Raw genomic sequence first — 16,866 nt, 5'->3', positions numbered from 1 at the left:
GGAACACAGGACGGGGACCTCCAGAGCGGAACAGACACACGGAGGCCATGGCAGGGCTGGGAGCATGGCAGTGCAAACCCCGGTGGCGTCAGGAAAACTGCATGCATTACAGTAACCCTCTGGCAGTCTGGTTTTAAGGGATACAGCAATTAAAGGGTTAATCCAAACCATCAACTCCGTGAAACACACACAGAACAATATATAAAACTTTAGTTACACTTTACAATAAGGTTTCAGTTTTTAACATTAACTATATTAATTAACATGATAATTAATAGATGGGTGACTTTTCCATTTGTTGACATGACATGGTTAGATTCAGATGGTAAATATCATATATTATGTCGGGTGTCCATATTAGAGATAATCACCATGTTTAGAATTAAACCATCATATTTAAAACATGATATTAATCATATCATATAATAAAATATAATTTGTTGTTACTACTGTAAATCTATATTCAATTATTATGGGATATCCTTCCATGTTTTCAGGATCTTTACATTTTAAAATGAATTTGTTTCTGTATTTTAAAATATGATTTATATTATTGACAGTATATTTATTGAACAAAAATTAATTATTTTATTTATCAAAATAAGCAGAAAATAGTACAAACTTTGCTAAAGTGATTGTTTTGAACAAGTATTAACTTAGACATTATTAAAAAACATTATTTTAGCTGAAGTATTTGTATCAATACTGTGTGCTGCCACCTCATACATTTATAACATTTTTAAACAAAATAAACAACTTGAATGATTTATTTGCACACAAAATCTGTTGCTCCATTAATGTTCAATACAATGTATATATTTTTTCTGCAATTATACATTTTAGGCGCAGTGAATAGCACAGTTTTTCTTAAGGTGGGCCTTTAGCCCCATTGTACCCTACTGGTGGATTTCTCAAGACACAACCAGTTTCTTATTACAGTAGACTACTATATCTACTATCTTACTGTTTGCTGCTCATTTAGAAGATTGCCTTTAAGTTGTCATCTAACAATATTATGCAATGCTGAATTAATACCAATTGCTAGGTGTTTCTCTCGTATTTCACCTCCTCTCGCCGCTTCACTCCAGTCCAGCGGGTGGCGCTAAAACATACGTTTGTTTTCCAAACACTATTAAACCTTAGAAGAAGAAGATTAGTTTCTCTGCGCTCTCTGTTGTTTTGTCGTGATGCTGTTTTAATACAAACGGTTAGAAATGTTTTTGAATCAGGTCGGTAAAAACCTGTAATATTCTCATCCTCAGAGTCATGACTAAGTGTTGAAGCAAGCAGGAATATCTGGAGGAGTATCATCTGAACTGAGATCTGCTGCTGTGAAGATGGTGTTTGTTAAAGAGGAGAGTGAGGAGAACATGATTAAACCAGAACCTGCAGAATAAAACACGAGGAACAAGAGACATGGAGAATAAAACATGAGGAACCAGAACCCTGCAGAATAAAACATGAGGAACCAGAAACGAGGATAATAAAACTCGAGGAACCAGAACCCGAACCAGAACCATGGAGAATAAAACATGAGGAACCAGAAACGGAACCAGAACCGCGGAGAATAAAACACGAGGATCATGGAGGTTGGTCTTTATTCTTCATTAATAATGATTGTTGTACATTAGGTTTACAATAATTTAACAGGATGCAGATCCCTAAAAGTTTACATTCCACCTATTTATCACTAAAATGTCTTAAATCCACATTTTAAAGGTTTTAAAAATGCGATGGACCTGACAACGAGAAGTTTATTTTATTTTCTCTCGTTGCTTTTTTAAATCGTAAAACTGTTGCGTGTGAGACAGATTCACTTTGTTTTTACATTAGGTGGGCACCTATTTTCTTGCTGTTTTCCGCCTAAAAATAAGTGTTTTTGCATAAAAGTAAATGGAGTCATGCTTAAATTTGATGTATATGCATGAACATAATCCATTATAGCTCATGTATCATGCAGTTTTATAATAATTATTTAATACATTTAATTCATTTTTATACATATAGTAGTGCTGTCAATCGATTTAAAAAAAATTACTAATTAATCACACATTTTTCTGAAATTAATCGCGATTAATCCCACCTAACATTAAAGTTTTTAAATACTTTTATATTGCAATAATTTCACATTCAATCTTCAAATTAATGCACAAACAACATATTTAAGACAGTAGGGCTGGGCAATATGAGCAAAAATTCTGAAGTGGATTATCAAAATAAAGTGTAACCTAATAATTTTAGCAGTAGTAGTAGCCTATTACGTACGTTCTACTGAACAATAGTAATATATTTCTGCCACAATGTCTTCGAGTGAAACCGAACTTTTATTTTGACGGGTTGCCGTGAATACCTTTACATTTCTGTGTGTGTATGTTATGAGGATAGGTTTACTCAAATGAAATGGTCAAATTATCATGAAGTGACTCTCAGAGCAGTTCTGGAGATGTTGTTCATGTATTTATGTCCTCATTTAGTGAGACGACAGACGTTAATATCACCACAAGCCTCACGTGTGCTTCTGTATGAGTAGTAAACAAACCCACGCATCTGCGCCATACATTAACACAGAGACACGCAGAATTCATATTTAAATAGTCTTTTTGTGGCTTAATATTTACAAATACTAGTGGGAGTGTGCTCACTTGTGCGTGCGCATACGTTTTTGTCTGTGTGTGTGTGTCTCCAGAATCACACCAAGATTCTTGACTTGGTTTTTAGTTGATTGACCCCTAGAGTCAAGGTATGCATTCACCTTGATAACTTCATCTTTGTTTCCAAATGCAATGACTTCAGTTTTCTCCTTGTTTAACTGAAGAACGTTCTGGCACATCCAACAGTTTATTTCATCAATGCATTGGCAGAGGGAGTCAATGGGGCTGTAGTCATTTGGAGATAAGGCTAGGTAAATCTCGGTATCATCAGCATAGCTGTGATAGGCAGTTTGGTTCTTTCTCATTATTTGCCTCAGTGGGAACTCGGGATGTCAACGATTAATTGACGATCGATTAATTGTCGATAAGATATGCAATCAATTAATGCTATCGGTGGTTGATTAAGCAGTTTAATTTTGGGGTGCATGCGGCTCATGCGCAAAACACGTGCATGCGGCTGTGAGCGACAGTGGTGGTGACGGTTCTGGGTCTTTTGCGAAAATTATACACTAACGTACAAATTACACTTTTAATGTGATCCAAACTTTAAAAGTACATACATTAAAACAGAAACAATATACATTTATTTTGTATTGAAATATAGTAACTAAGTCATGTTTAATTATAATTTCCCCAGATATTATTGTTTCATCTCTGCGCATCGACAGGGCTGCGGGACACGAGCAGGACGGAGATATAGGCAATATAGGCTTAGGCAATAATTCGTAATTTAATTCGTTTCTACGTTAGACTTAATAATTTGTGGGCACTGTCTGTTTCATTAATTTGTTCCCTATAAAACCCATGATTTAACTAAAATAAGGGAACGAATTAAGTCATAGCGAACAAATTCTTAATTCATGGCCACAAAATCTTTCATTTCCCCCTGCATGTTTACCACAGTAAGAGATGCGAAAACTGATTAAAAGTGAATGACAATAAAATAAACCTGTGAAATTAGAGGGTGAGACGGCGAGGATTTGGGAAAAGAAACAATAAATATTATAAAATTCCTGGAAATTCGTGACCAACCGGCAGAACAGAACGCCGCGTATGGCTTTAAATGTACAGGTATCGAACAGTATGAATGCAAACTCATAGTCACGATGTAACATTTGCCTGCTAACCCATTATTTCTCTTATAAACAAAGCTTTGTACCTCACTTGGGTCATACTCGCATTAAAATGCTTCATATGAGCAGCAGTGTTTACCGTAGCACCGCCGAGAGAAGCGGTTCTCTGACCGCGGAGCAGCCCTATGAGCCGCAGTTACATTTGGGTCATTTTATTTAAATGCCAATAATGTCAATTGCAAACATTGCGATTGTGTTTTAAAATACAACAACGAGTACAATGAAACCATTTAAAGAGGCGCATTCAGCCGTCTCCGTGACGGGATCTGAAACAAGCCATCCAAGTAAAATGATCCGTACTACGGCGCAGCGGGCGCGCGCTCTTCATTTTATCAAATGATCATAATCACATCTATTCATTTTACAGTCCTGCTACTAGCCTTTTATTTAGACTAAAACCCCTGTCATTCGGGTGAGAAAGCCTGTGTCATGAGTGGCATTTGCACATCCTGTCAGTCTGTGAAAATTTGCCACTGCAATAGACGCATGACTCAGTATTATGGTTAACGATTAATAGATTAATTGATCGTTAATTTAAATGATGTTCGATCATGGAAATGATAAAAAATTGACATCCCTAGTGGGAACACACAGGCTAAACGAGCGGTGCAAGAATTGAGCCTTGTGGGACTCCGCATGTCATGGACGTCCACTTAGACTTATGCTCTCCTATACTCACATAATAACCTCTCCCCTCTAAGTATGACCTGAACCATTTGAGTACCATCCCAGAAAGCCCGACCCAGTTTTCCAGTCTCTGTAGAAGTATGTTATGATCGACAGTGTCAAACACAGCACTAATGGTGCTTTTCCACTGCGTGGTACGACTCGGCTCGGCACGGTTCAGAACGGCACGGTGCAGCTCAGTTCGGCTCGGTTCACGTTTCCACTGCTGTTTAGTACTACTTTAGAGTGGGCAGGATTATTCACATGTCTTTATAGTTGCGCCGCCTCTACTGCCGTAGCCGCACTGCCTTGACTCCTGAAAAAGGTTTTAATTCCATGTCGCTCCATCACGCTCTCGCTGGATCCACTCCTCGGCTATCAACAAGAGGACAGTCTGTGCTTCTTCAACAGACAACGAAAGCCATTTTTTGGTTGTTAAAAGAAAGGTGCTCTCATTCAAAACAGTTGCATTCGATCCTTCGCTGGCTGTGCTGATTTAAATCTAGCGGGTCAGTTGTGTCTCATGCTGCAAGTTCAATGACGCAGGCAGTGACTATTTTCTCCGGCCAATCAGTGATCAGCAGAGTTTATACGTCACGTTTTGGTAATGGTACGGTTCGCTTGAAACCTCGGCCGAGGTGGTACTTAAAAAAGTAACAGGTACTGTACCCAGTGGAAAGCCCCCCAAAAGTGAGCCGTACTGAACTGTACCGTGCCGTACCATGCAGTGGAAAAGCGCCATTAGATCTAGTAATACCAGCACTGATATTTTGCCTGAATCAGAATTGAAGCGAATATCATTTATTATCTTAATGAGTGCTGTCTCTGTGCTGTGATGCGCTCGGAAACCAGATTGAAAATTGTCCAGGTATCCATTTGAGTTTAAGTAGTAGTTCAGCTGATTAAAAAAACTACCTTTTCAATAATCTTACCTATGAACGGAAGATTTGATATTGGTCTATAGCTGCTCAACATTGTGTTATCAAGATTGCGCTTTCTCAGAAGGGGCTTAACAACTGCAGTTTTCAGGGAGTTTGGAAAAGTCCCTGAAAGAAGTGAGGCATTCACCACTTCTAAGAGATCTGCTTCTGAACAGTTAAGCACACTTTTGAAAAAAGATGTGGGAAGTGTGTCAAGATAGCAGGTCGATGATTTAAGGTGCTGTACGATTTTAGTTATGCCGAGTTCACACTGCACGATTTTCAAACTCGTCGGATCGCTGTTGTGTTCACACTGCGTGACTATCTGGGGTAGCATTCAGTCGCTGCTGTGTTCACATTGCACGATGGATCGGCGACAGGGGCTTTCACATTGCACTATTTCACAATAAGAAGAATCGCCGACAACGCTGTCTGATCCGCAAACTATGTTTCACAACAAAACACACGCGAGAAGTGATAAGGAAATAACGCGAGAACCTGCGTGCGTCAGCCCGTTGTTCTCGAGCGAGACTGGAAGTATTAAAAAATATAGCCAGCAAATTGTCTGTGCGCTGATTTCCAGCTACAAAAAGAAAGACAGATTATGCAGGAGGGAGATGCAGGGATTGTGTTCTGCAAAGAGTGGTAAATAATCATTTGCAGTAACTGTTATGCTGATGTTGCGGCTGGTCAAGCGTTTGTGCTCGTTTCTGTATGATATAATTGTACATATTAAAATACTGATATGGTATAACTCCTCACCGAACTTCCCTCTGCCCTGTATCTTTGTCTCTCAATGGCTGAAGGTCATCGTGATGTAGTTTTCAGTCAGAAATCATTGCACAAAGCGTGATTGTGAATCGCGGACAGCTCCAGATATTTGGCATGCCAAATATTTCACAGGCGTCGGCGACGTGTCGGCGATTCTCTCAGATCGCGTCTGTGATAATTCACACTGCGCGATTGTCACTCGCGTGAACGAGCTCCGATTTGCCTCCGATGTCGGGCATTTGTCGGCGAGTGAAAAATCGGGCTAAAATCGTGCAGTGTGAACTCTGCATTAGTCTCTCAACAGTAGCAAAAAGAGTGTGAGAGTTGTTTAAGTTACTGTTTATAAGGTTTGAGAAGAAGGTCTGTCTAGCTGTGGCTAGTTCCACATTGAAAGCATGAAGGCTGTCTTTATAGATGCTATAGTGAATTTCAAGTTTTGTCTTCCGCCACATCCGCTCAGCTTTTCTGCATTGTGTTTTCATACTCTGCTGTTGATTTTCTCCATGGTGATTTTTGTCTGCCATTCCTCTTGCAGACCCTTGTCGGAGCAATATCATCAATAACATTCTTAACTTTTGAGTTAAATGAATCCAGGAGAAGATCAACAGAGTCTGCAGAAATGCTTGGTGTTAAAGATACAGCCTTCATAAATATAACACTAGTGTTCTCATTAATGCATCTCTTTCTGACAGAGACAGATCTAGATTCAGTGGTTGCAGAGATCAATATATCAAAGAAAATACAGAAATGATAAGCTACATCCTTAATAACAATAGATGAAATGTTTAGACCTGTACTGATGAGTAAATCTTGAGTGTGTCCACGATTGTGTGTGGGTTCATGCACATGCTGAATCAGATCAAAAGTGTTTAAAACAGTTATTTCTTTTGCAGTTTTGATTTCTGCATTATCTATGTGAATATTAAAATCCCCTGCAATAGTAAAACAGTCAAACTCTGAGGAAATCATTGATAACAGTTGTGAATAGGGTTGGGTACCGAAACCCGGTACCAATATGGCACCGGTACCTATGTAACCGGTATGTACTAGAACCAAATCAGAACGGAGATTTCGGTGCCTCATTTCGGTGCCATGCCTGAGCGATCGATTGAAATATTTGTCCTTTGTTTCTCCAAAACAAACGTAAAAAACATCACCGGCACCTCACGTGAAAAATAATTTCCCGACTGAGAAAATGCACGTGAACTAAAGTTGGAAAGCTCTAACAATACAAGTCCAACAAATCTTTGTAGTAATGCGAGCGTGCTGTTTTCACATTTCGACTTAAAAGCACAACTCAGGAAATGAGAGCTTCGAGGAGCGCGTGAATGCAGAAATTACACTTGCTCTGACGGCAGCAGGTAGCCCTCCATTAACTAGCTAAGCTAAACATTCTTAAATTAAAATGCCTAAAGCCAAAATTATCTTGTATTCACGTTTTTAAACCTGTTGTCCAACAAAAGAGAACACTATAACCTTTTTAGTCCACAATACCCGTTAAATGCTTCCTTTTGTGATCTGATGTAGCTTTTTGTCTCAGAATGAGGCAGAACGTTTTTTTAGTTGATATCTGGGGGCTTGCAGCGAAAGAGTGGGAGAGTTTGGTCCCAGCATACACTAGTTCCTCCATTTTCTGTGAGAAGCTTAGAAGTGGAGATTCTGGAGAGAGGGATGGTGTGTCTGGTGAGATGAGCTCTGGCTCTGGTGTTTCCGGTGGCTGTGATATGTTGTCCTGGCTTCACTGGCTGTTTTCCAGATAGTTGTCCTTGGGTGCTGAGTCTTGGAGCTGATGTAGTACGTCACAGTCTGTCTGTGATGAGTAGGGTTGGGTACCGTTCACAATTTAACCGGTACGGTACGGGTATCAGTACCCAATGATGCTTTTTTTCGATACTTTACTCTGTGTAATAACAAAAACATTTATTTCAGTGAAAAAATAAGGCCAACTCTCAATTTCAACATTTTGAACAATAGGGCCCTACAATTATTTTTCTTTTTTTTTCTTCCAGAAATTGTGTTTTATTATTTCTGATAATCAAATGAAGGCATGATACATTTATTTATTTTTAATCAAATGAAAATGAATCCCTTTTATTTTTTGGCAAACAAACAGAGGTTTACTGTTAAAATTAATACATGTTAGAAAAATTGTGTAAATATTCCTTTAAAAAAGTTTTAATAATAATTGTATTTTTTCTACAATGAAGCGGTTAATGTGGTTGTAATAATTATTTTTATCATTTAATTGTTTCATTTAATTTTGACAGTAAATATTATAAAGACGTACACTATACTGTATAAAAGTAATGCAAGAGTAATATATTTCTGTTACATGTTAAACCACACTTTTATTTTGACAGGTTGCCGTGAAGTTTCTGTGTATACAGTATGAAATGATGCTAATTTTCTCAAATGAAACGGTAAAATTCTCATGAAGTGACTCTCACAGCCTGTAAGTTCATGTGTTCATGTACTGAGATGCAGAGGCCGAAAATTACCGTGAGTTCATGTGTGCTTCAGTATTTGTGTAGTAAATAAAACCGTGTCTCCGCCATTCAAACATACCGAGACTAACAGAACATGCAGGATTCATATTTAAACCATCTTTTTGCGTTATTATATTAATATTCCCATACACTAGTTCATACCGCGATTCAAATGAAGTGACAGACCTTCTTTTATTCATCCAAAAATGGATGAATTCTGTTCAATTCCACGCTATAGAGTAAATTCTGTTTTTATGAATGGACTCCGCCATCCTGTCCTCATTTCGCGGAAACCATATGACCCTAGAAATGCAAGCACACTTCAGAACATTTCGGTTTGCCCTGTGTGTTGTTTTAAAGAGTTGCAGGGGTGACATCATGTCAAAGGGGTTTCCCTCTCTCTCTCATATGTGCCCAAATGCATTCTCAGGTATCAAAATTTGGTACCAAATGATTTAATGTGAATCGGTACTCTGTAGTAAAGACGCAATTCGGTCGGTACCCATAAAAGTACAGAGTTCGGTACCCATACCTAGTGATGAGCTCTGTGGTCAGTGCCTAGCCAGGATGTTGTACATGAACAGTGCTTGTTGTGGCTGCGTGGTGTTATCAGCGTCCTTGTGGGATGTCAACCACATAATGACTCTGAAGCTGATATGAAGTCCTGTGGTCACTCATGTTCTGTCCATGTGTGTGTGCCATTCAGGGTGAATGGATTGGCACACACCACTGAAGGGTGACGGAGGGAGAAATAGATATTGTCCTTTAGCACTCTTGCACCAAGTTTGTTTGGGTGGAGGCCATCCAGTTTAAACAGTTGTCTACGGCCCCAGAAAAGATTGAAGTTGTCGATGAAGTTGACTCCTTTTGTACCGCAGGTTCTTTGTAGCCATGTATTCAGCCCAAGCAGCCGTGAAAACATGTTAGTTCCTCTTGCTGGGAGTGGTCCACTGATGAACGACTGAACTTCAAATCTTTGAGTTCACTGAAATCCTTCTTAAGCAGTTCTGACTGCTCTTTCCGAATATCGTTCTTCCCCACATGGATGATGATTCGATTTGCAGTCTTGTGCTTCATCAGAATGTTCCGAAGTTCCTTGTTCACATCAGAGACGGTTGCTTGAGGAAAGCAGCATGTAGTTGTAGTCCTGCTACTGATGTTTCTGATAATAGAGTCACCCACTATCAGAGTCCTGGGCTCGGCTGCGCTCTGAGCTGAGTGCCGCTGTCTGCTTGATCTTGAGCGCCTGTTAGTAGCGATGTTAGCTGCTGGCTGATACGATCCATGTTCGATCACATTTGGGGATTCCTCACATTCATTAATGCTTCAAATCTGTTCTCAATGTGTATAGGGGGTGGTAGAATACCAGTGTTTGCAAGCCTTGTCATAGCCGTATCTGGGGTAGAGGATACTACCACAGCAAAATGAGATACTCGTGACAATCTGATGTCTCGAGTGTCTTTGGGTCTCGCTCCCTGTTAGTGCCATCGATTAGTCTGTGGATCAGTTTTGGCTTGTTCCTCTACACTTGGTATTAACTGTTGAGATTCACAGGACTCACCGGCTGTATGCTGAGGGGGTGCATGATGACGATTTGCTGTGTGTTAGGCCTGTTTTGGAAGTCCAGCAAGTCTGTGGCAGTTCATGCAGCAAGTAGATTCCACAAGAGGCATTTTCTTTCTGGTCTGTTTGAAAGTAGGCAGCTGTATTTTCCTGTCTCCGGAATGTAAGCTGCTGGCAGTGGGAGGTAAAAGTCCCCTTTTTCGTAGTATTTTGCCAAAATGTGGTGTTTGAGCACTGTGCTGATCTGCTGTGGTTAAAACCTTTTGGATTAGGAAGAGATGTTTTCGATGCTCAAGAACGTCCTTTGGGTATTGATCATTGAGTCCGTAGTTTGTGCCTTTGAGTTATCTGCCTTGCCTCTGAATCAGTTCTTTTTGTTTATAATGTTCGAATTTTGCAATGATTGGGCATGGGTGATTGCTGTTGTTTTGGGATCTGATCCGATGCACATGGTGAAAAGTGATATTCTGTACAGTTTCAGCTGGTAATTTGAGTTGTTTTTTCATGAAGTCCTTAACTGATTTCTCTGGGTCGTCTGGGGTTTGTTCCGGAATGCCTGTGAAAACTAAATTGTCCCTCATGCTTCATGATTGTAATTCCAGAATGCTCTCTTTCATGGCTTTGTTTTGTGCAACAACAGTGGTGAGTTGAGCGGTAAGAGTGTGAACGGAGTCCTTTAGAATATTATTTTCTTTGGTGAGAGTGTCTATCTGTTCTTGGCTGCATTCTAAGCTGTGCCGTAGTTCTTGAAAGTCCTTGTGTATATTAGCACAATCCTTGCATCAAGTCCGGAAAGTTTGTTTTCAATGGAGAGTAGAATGTGGCTTACCTTTGTGCAGCATGGCGGTTTAGGTGATGTGGATGGTGTTGTACCTGTACTGGATAGTGAATCGGGACGGGGTCTTTTGGAGTTTGGAGTAAGGTTGCCTATAATTTTTTTGTTGTCATCTGGTTTGTCCTTGTTCTGTAGAGTCTGTTGTAATTCGTGACGATATATTCCTTAAGGTAATCCAGGTTGCAAAGCCTTATAGTCCAGTTTTGAAACGGAAGAAAAATGCAAAGCGAGAGAAGAGGTGGATGGGAAAAAAATGGAAGTTGTTTACAGTGTACTAGTCTAGCTGCAGGGAGCTGCCATCTTACATTATGCACCAGAGCTCGTTGAGTTGTCGCATTACGCAACCATCAGATGTCGGTATCCTTTTCAATTACATGCACTTTGAACCCTGTTTTCAAAACTTTAAAGGGATAGTTCACCCAAAAATGATAATTCTGTCATTTACTCAAGTTGTTCCAAACCTGTATGAATGTGTTTCTTCTGTTGAACTCATAGGAAGATATGTCGAAGAATGTTTTGACATTTATTTTGTAACATTTGTAACAAACAATTTTCAAGCATCATTGACTTCCATAGAAGGAAAAAAAAAATACTTTGGAAGTGAATGGTGCCCAGAAACCGCTTGGATGCAAACATTCTTCAAAATATCTTCTTTTTTGTTAAGCAGAAGAAAGAAATTCACACAGGTTTGGAACAACTTGGGGGTGAGTAAATGACAGCAGAATTTTCATTTTTGGGTGAGCTATGCCTTTAAGGCCTCCAAAAATGCTGATGTTGTGAAAATGCATGGCCAAAACACATACATTTTCTGTTTTTGCTGAAAACAGTGTCGCATGAATGCCTCATTAATGATCATTGGTGGAGGTAACGAATTACAACTACTCACGTTACTGTAATTAAGTAGTTTTTCGGGTACTTGGTACTTTTTTTGAGTATATTTTTAAAGCTATACTTGTACTTATACTTCAGTACAAATTTAGCAAAATAATCTACTTCGTTACTTTTAAATCATAGTTCGTTACTGAGTACGCCCACAATTTGAATTGATATCCGATCATAAACGGACCAATAAAAACCCTGATATATGAACCGGGAAAAGCCGCCGCCGCTGCAGCATGTTTTGAAGATCTGATTGGACAGTGAGGGAGCTCAGGGTAACTATGGAGTCAAAGTTTGGAGAAACAAACGACATGGTAGTTTTATCCTAAATATCTATATTTTGATACCGATACTGAAATATCTGACACGGTTCCATTACTCATTCTCCACAGTATCTACCATCTATACACCGATACACGCTGCGTCTCGCTCTCTCCTCTCCGACAGCAAGTTTGTCACGCATCCGTCTCCTGTCAGAGTCCGAAGATTGAGATTTTTGTAATGGTAATTGATCGCTGTTTATATGTATGTAAATAAAAGCCTATTTGAAAATGTTCATCATGTAAAGCGAACGTGTCTTTTTAGAAGAATTGGATTAAACCACTCAAAGCTTAACATAATGATTGGCTTAAAAAAATGGATGAACAAAAAAAAAATTGTTAAAATACCTATGGCAGTATACAGTTTTGCCAATGGTATTGAAAATGATCAAAGTCATCATGAAATCAAAAAATGACCCTACTTACTTTTTTTAGTGCACATTACTAGTCTTGTGGTGAACAATTAAACTGTGCAAGTCAATACACCAAAAAAAATAAATGTCTGCCATCGTAGTCTTTAATCAAAAACAGAAAATTTGCTTCCGCTCTGGAATGGCATTCTCGCTCTGATGTCAGTTTAATGGCTTGGGGAGAATCCGCTTGTTAAGTATGACTAGGAATGCACCGATATGAAAATTTTGACCCGATACCGATAATTCTTTATACATGAAAGCCGATAAATCTAAATCCAATTTTTTTAATATAATTTTTGAGAGCCTGATTACAAAAGAAAAGTCTCACCATTAAAATCCATTAAACACTTCAACATAAATCAAACAAAAAGCAGCCTTACAAATAAATAAAACAATGCTTAAATAATGCAAACAAGTCACTGGACAACATTACTTAACATTACATGAAAAAAAAAAAAAAAATCATGTGCCATGCATAAATTAAACGGAATAGCCTCTGCACTGACAATTAAATTATTTTCATTAAACCATATTATTAATGAAAATAAGAAAAATAAAAGTGGTGGTTATTCATATATCAATGATTTTGAAAAAGAAGTACCGTATTGACCCGAATATAAGACAATGTTTTTTCCTTGGAAATACATCTGAAAAAACGCGTTCGTCTTATATTCAGGGTGTAGACTTTGACATGTCAATGATACACCCACAACAATAGGTGGCGCCAAAAACGCATAAAACGAGTGTGCCATGAAATATGTAATGTAATGTGTGTTGTAAAGATCGCAAATTAAAACAAATTAAAAAGAAAAGCTTACAGCAGCATGATCGTGACTGTATGTTAGCCTGATGGGACCAAACTTCCTCTGTAAGTGATTTAAAAACATAAGACAGTACCCAGATTTGAAGACTACAATAAGATTTCACGTCTACTGATAATAACATTTTGGTTGGCTACTATGAGTTGGATAGCCTAATTGTTATATAATTCAGATGGGCTACCTGTTATTTCAATGGTATATCAAAATTTTCCAATGTCATCGTTGATACATTTTACCAGTATTTACCATACTTTCAAAACAAAAATTAGAATTGGAAAAATATGCAATATGAAAATAATTTAAGAATAAATGTGTTTTACAGAAAGAGAGAAAACCCCCAAAAAACAAGATTTGGTTTTCAAAAAGCCTTTTTCCAACAGGTACATCTGGAAAAGGGGGGGTCGTCTTATAATCAGGGTCGTCTTATATTCGGGACAATACAGTATGTTAAATTAATACCACTGTTTCAGATAGCAGCATGCAGTTTTAGCGCTGCTGAAGAGCTGAATGAACACTGGTAAACTGAAGCGCTTATTATTTATACAACATAAACATAATATTGTAACTTATATATGCACAAAAAGAGCAAATGTGCAAGTGATCTTGAACTAAGTTCTTGACACGCTCTTGGCTTATTCCGCAACAATGCGCTGAAACACGACAAATTAAACCAAAGAATTCACAACGTTTTATTATAATAGTGTTCTCATTATGATATTATATATATATATGATAGTCCCAATCATTGTTATTAATGTTGTACATTGCTGTTTGAGCTGCGTGCGCTGAAACTTAAGAGCTGAACACTGGTAAACTGAAGCTTGCATATATATAATGCATAAAATGAACACAATATTACAACCCACAATTGCACAAAAGGCTGCAAATGCACAAGCAAACTTAACTGTGCTAGTCATGAATATGTAGCTCCGTTGTGGATGTGCTCTTCCCATAACAACGTGCTAAAACACTGGCTAACAGAAAGATTACATTTATTATTTTACAGTAATGTTCTCATTATGACAGACTTGCCCTGTACATGTTGCACTTCACTGTATTTTCCTTTTCGAAGTGATTCCAATAATATTTCAAGCTATTAAAAACCATCACGGCGAACAGTGCGCATCTGAAGTGCCTCTGCAGGAAATAATGCATTATTTATCGGCTTTAATATATCGGCCAAATTTTCTTATCGGTTCGATAACGATAACAGAAAAATGAATGTTTATCGGCCGATACCGATATGGTGGCCGATATATCTTGCATCCCTAAGTATGACGTAAGGAATGCTGTTTCCGGGTCCAAGCATTTGTGAGCACTATGTAATACTACATATTTAAGCTAAGCATATACAAATTTTGCTGGGCACACTACAGTCTCTGTGTTCACAGTGTCTCAGACACTAATATTTTTGTTGAAACACTGTCTGGCCATCTGGGATTTCAGTATGGAGATAAAGGTTCAGGTTATAATTTTTCAGTATTACATGACATCGTGGGTGTATATTAGCACAGTTTGTTGTTTTCTTGGGACGTCTGGCAGAGCGTTAGGACTCGGTGAAGCGTGTTGTTAGACATAACAAGCAGATATTCTTAACCACTCCTATCCAACCGTGAATCTGCTATGAGCAAGAGGTGGAGAGGAGGTGCGCCACAATAAAACCCCGCCCTTTATTCAATATTCTGTTTCACTTGAAAATACATCACAACACTGAAGTCAGTTGCAACTTTCGGTTCATGGGGACCTTAATATTGATATTTTTCAAGTTATTGAAGTTAGAAATAACTGTATCATGACCACTAATTCACGTACTTTGCTAATAAATTAAAAGTGGGTTTTGTTCAAAGTAGCTATTATCCACATAGTGGTGTTGTTGTTGTGTGAATGTACCATAATTTCCTTTGGTTCTCCAAATTGCAAAATTTTCTGTCTTTTGGATCATTTTAAAACAGTTATTTGGCAAATGGAAGATGACTCCGTGATATGTAATTGTTTTAAGTGTTTTTGGGTTTGTTTGTGTTGTGTAAGTCTGCGTTGAAACTGATTGTATTGCTGCCCACTTTGGCCAGGACACTCCTGTGAAAGAGATTTTAATCTCAGAGAGTCTTTTCTGAAAAAAAAATGTCCCACTTGATTTTCATCACTTTAATGCTTTCATTTTAGGTCTGATGAAAGTGAAAGAAGAACAAGATCTTAATGAAGCGGAGGAGAAGCATCGGGATCAGAAAGATCATAATGTCACCACTGGAGAAACATCAGGGAGTTGCTCCGAAACTGAAAACGGTTGCTCACAAAGCAGCATTCAAGTAACAGAAGTCAAGAAGCCTTTCACCTGCTCTGAATGTGGAAATACTTTCACACGCAAACGAAGCCTTAAATATCACATGTTCATGCACACGGGAAAAAAGCCCTTCACCTGCTCTCAGTGTGGAAAGGCATTCAATCGCAACAAATACCTTAAGAATCACATGAGTATTCACAGTGAAATAAAACCTTTCACTTGCTCTGAGTGTGGAAACGCTTTCAAACAGAAAAAAAGCCTTGACGCACACTTGATGATTGTTCATGCTGGAAAAAGGCCTTTCACCTGCTCTGAATGTGGAAATACTTTCACACGCAAACGAAGCCTTAACAATCACATGTTAATTCATACGGGAAAAAGGCCTTTCGCCTGCTCTCAGTGTGGAAAGAGTTTCACACAGGAAAGAAATCTTAAGGCGCATATGCATATTCATACTTTAGACAAGCAATCAACCTGCTCTCAGTGTGGAAAGACTTTTACGTGTAAAGGAAGCCTGAAGAAGCACATGTTAATCCATGCTGGAATAAAGCCTTTCATCTGCTCCGAGTGTGGAAAGGGTTTCATATGTGAAAGTCAACTTAAATATCACATGGCAGTTCATGCTGGAATAAAACCTTTCAGCTGCCCTCAATGTGGAAAGAGTTTCATACAGGAAAAAAGTCTTAAAAAGCATATGCATATTCATAATTTAGACAAGCAATTAACCTGTCCTCAGTGTGAAAAGACTTTCATGTGTGAAGGAAGCCTGAAGGAGCACATGTTAATTCATGATGGAATAAAGCCTTTCACCTGCTCTGAATGTGGAAATACTTTCACACGCAAACGAAGCCTTAAATATCACATGTTCATGCACACGGGAAAAAAGCCCTTCACCTGCTCTCAGTGTGGAAAGGCATTCAATCGCAACAAATACCTTAAGAATCACATGAGTATTCACAGTGACATAAAGCCTTTCACCTGCTCTGAGTGTGGAAACGCTTTCAAACAGAAAAAAAGCCTTGACGCACACTTGATGATTGTTCATGCTGGAAAAAGGCCTTTCACCTGCTCTGAATGTGGAAATACTTTCACGCAAACGAAGCCTTAACAATCACATGTTAATTCAT

At 38.5% G+C, this 16,866-nt stretch overlaps 1 protein-coding gene across 1 annotated transcript; it reads left to right on the top strand.

Moving 5' to 3' along the window:
* Positions 1–999: 999 nt before the first annotated feature.
* On the top strand, positions 1,000–16,847 carry LOC131534042 (gastrula zinc finger protein XlCGF57.1-like). The gene is made up of 2 exons (XM_058766671.1): positions 1,000–1,589; positions 15,622–16,847. The coding sequence occupies exon 2, from the start codon at positions 15,627–15,629 to the stop codon at positions 16,845–16,847; it is 1,221 nt and encodes a 406-aa protein (XP_058622654.1). The 5' UTR covers positions 1,000–1,589; positions 15,622–15,626.
* Positions 16,848–16,866: the final 19 nt, after the last annotated feature.

The sequence above is a fragment of the Onychostoma macrolepis genome, chromosome 03, assembly GCF_012432095.1.
Source record: "Onychostoma macrolepis isolate SWU-2019 chromosome 03, ASM1243209v1, whole genome shotgun sequence".
NCBI lineage: Eukaryota > Metazoa > Chordata > Actinopteri > Cypriniformes > Cyprinidae > Onychostoma > Onychostoma macrolepis.
Note: the sequence above shows the minus strand (reverse complement) of the source record. Positions and strands in the feature narration are given on the sequence as shown.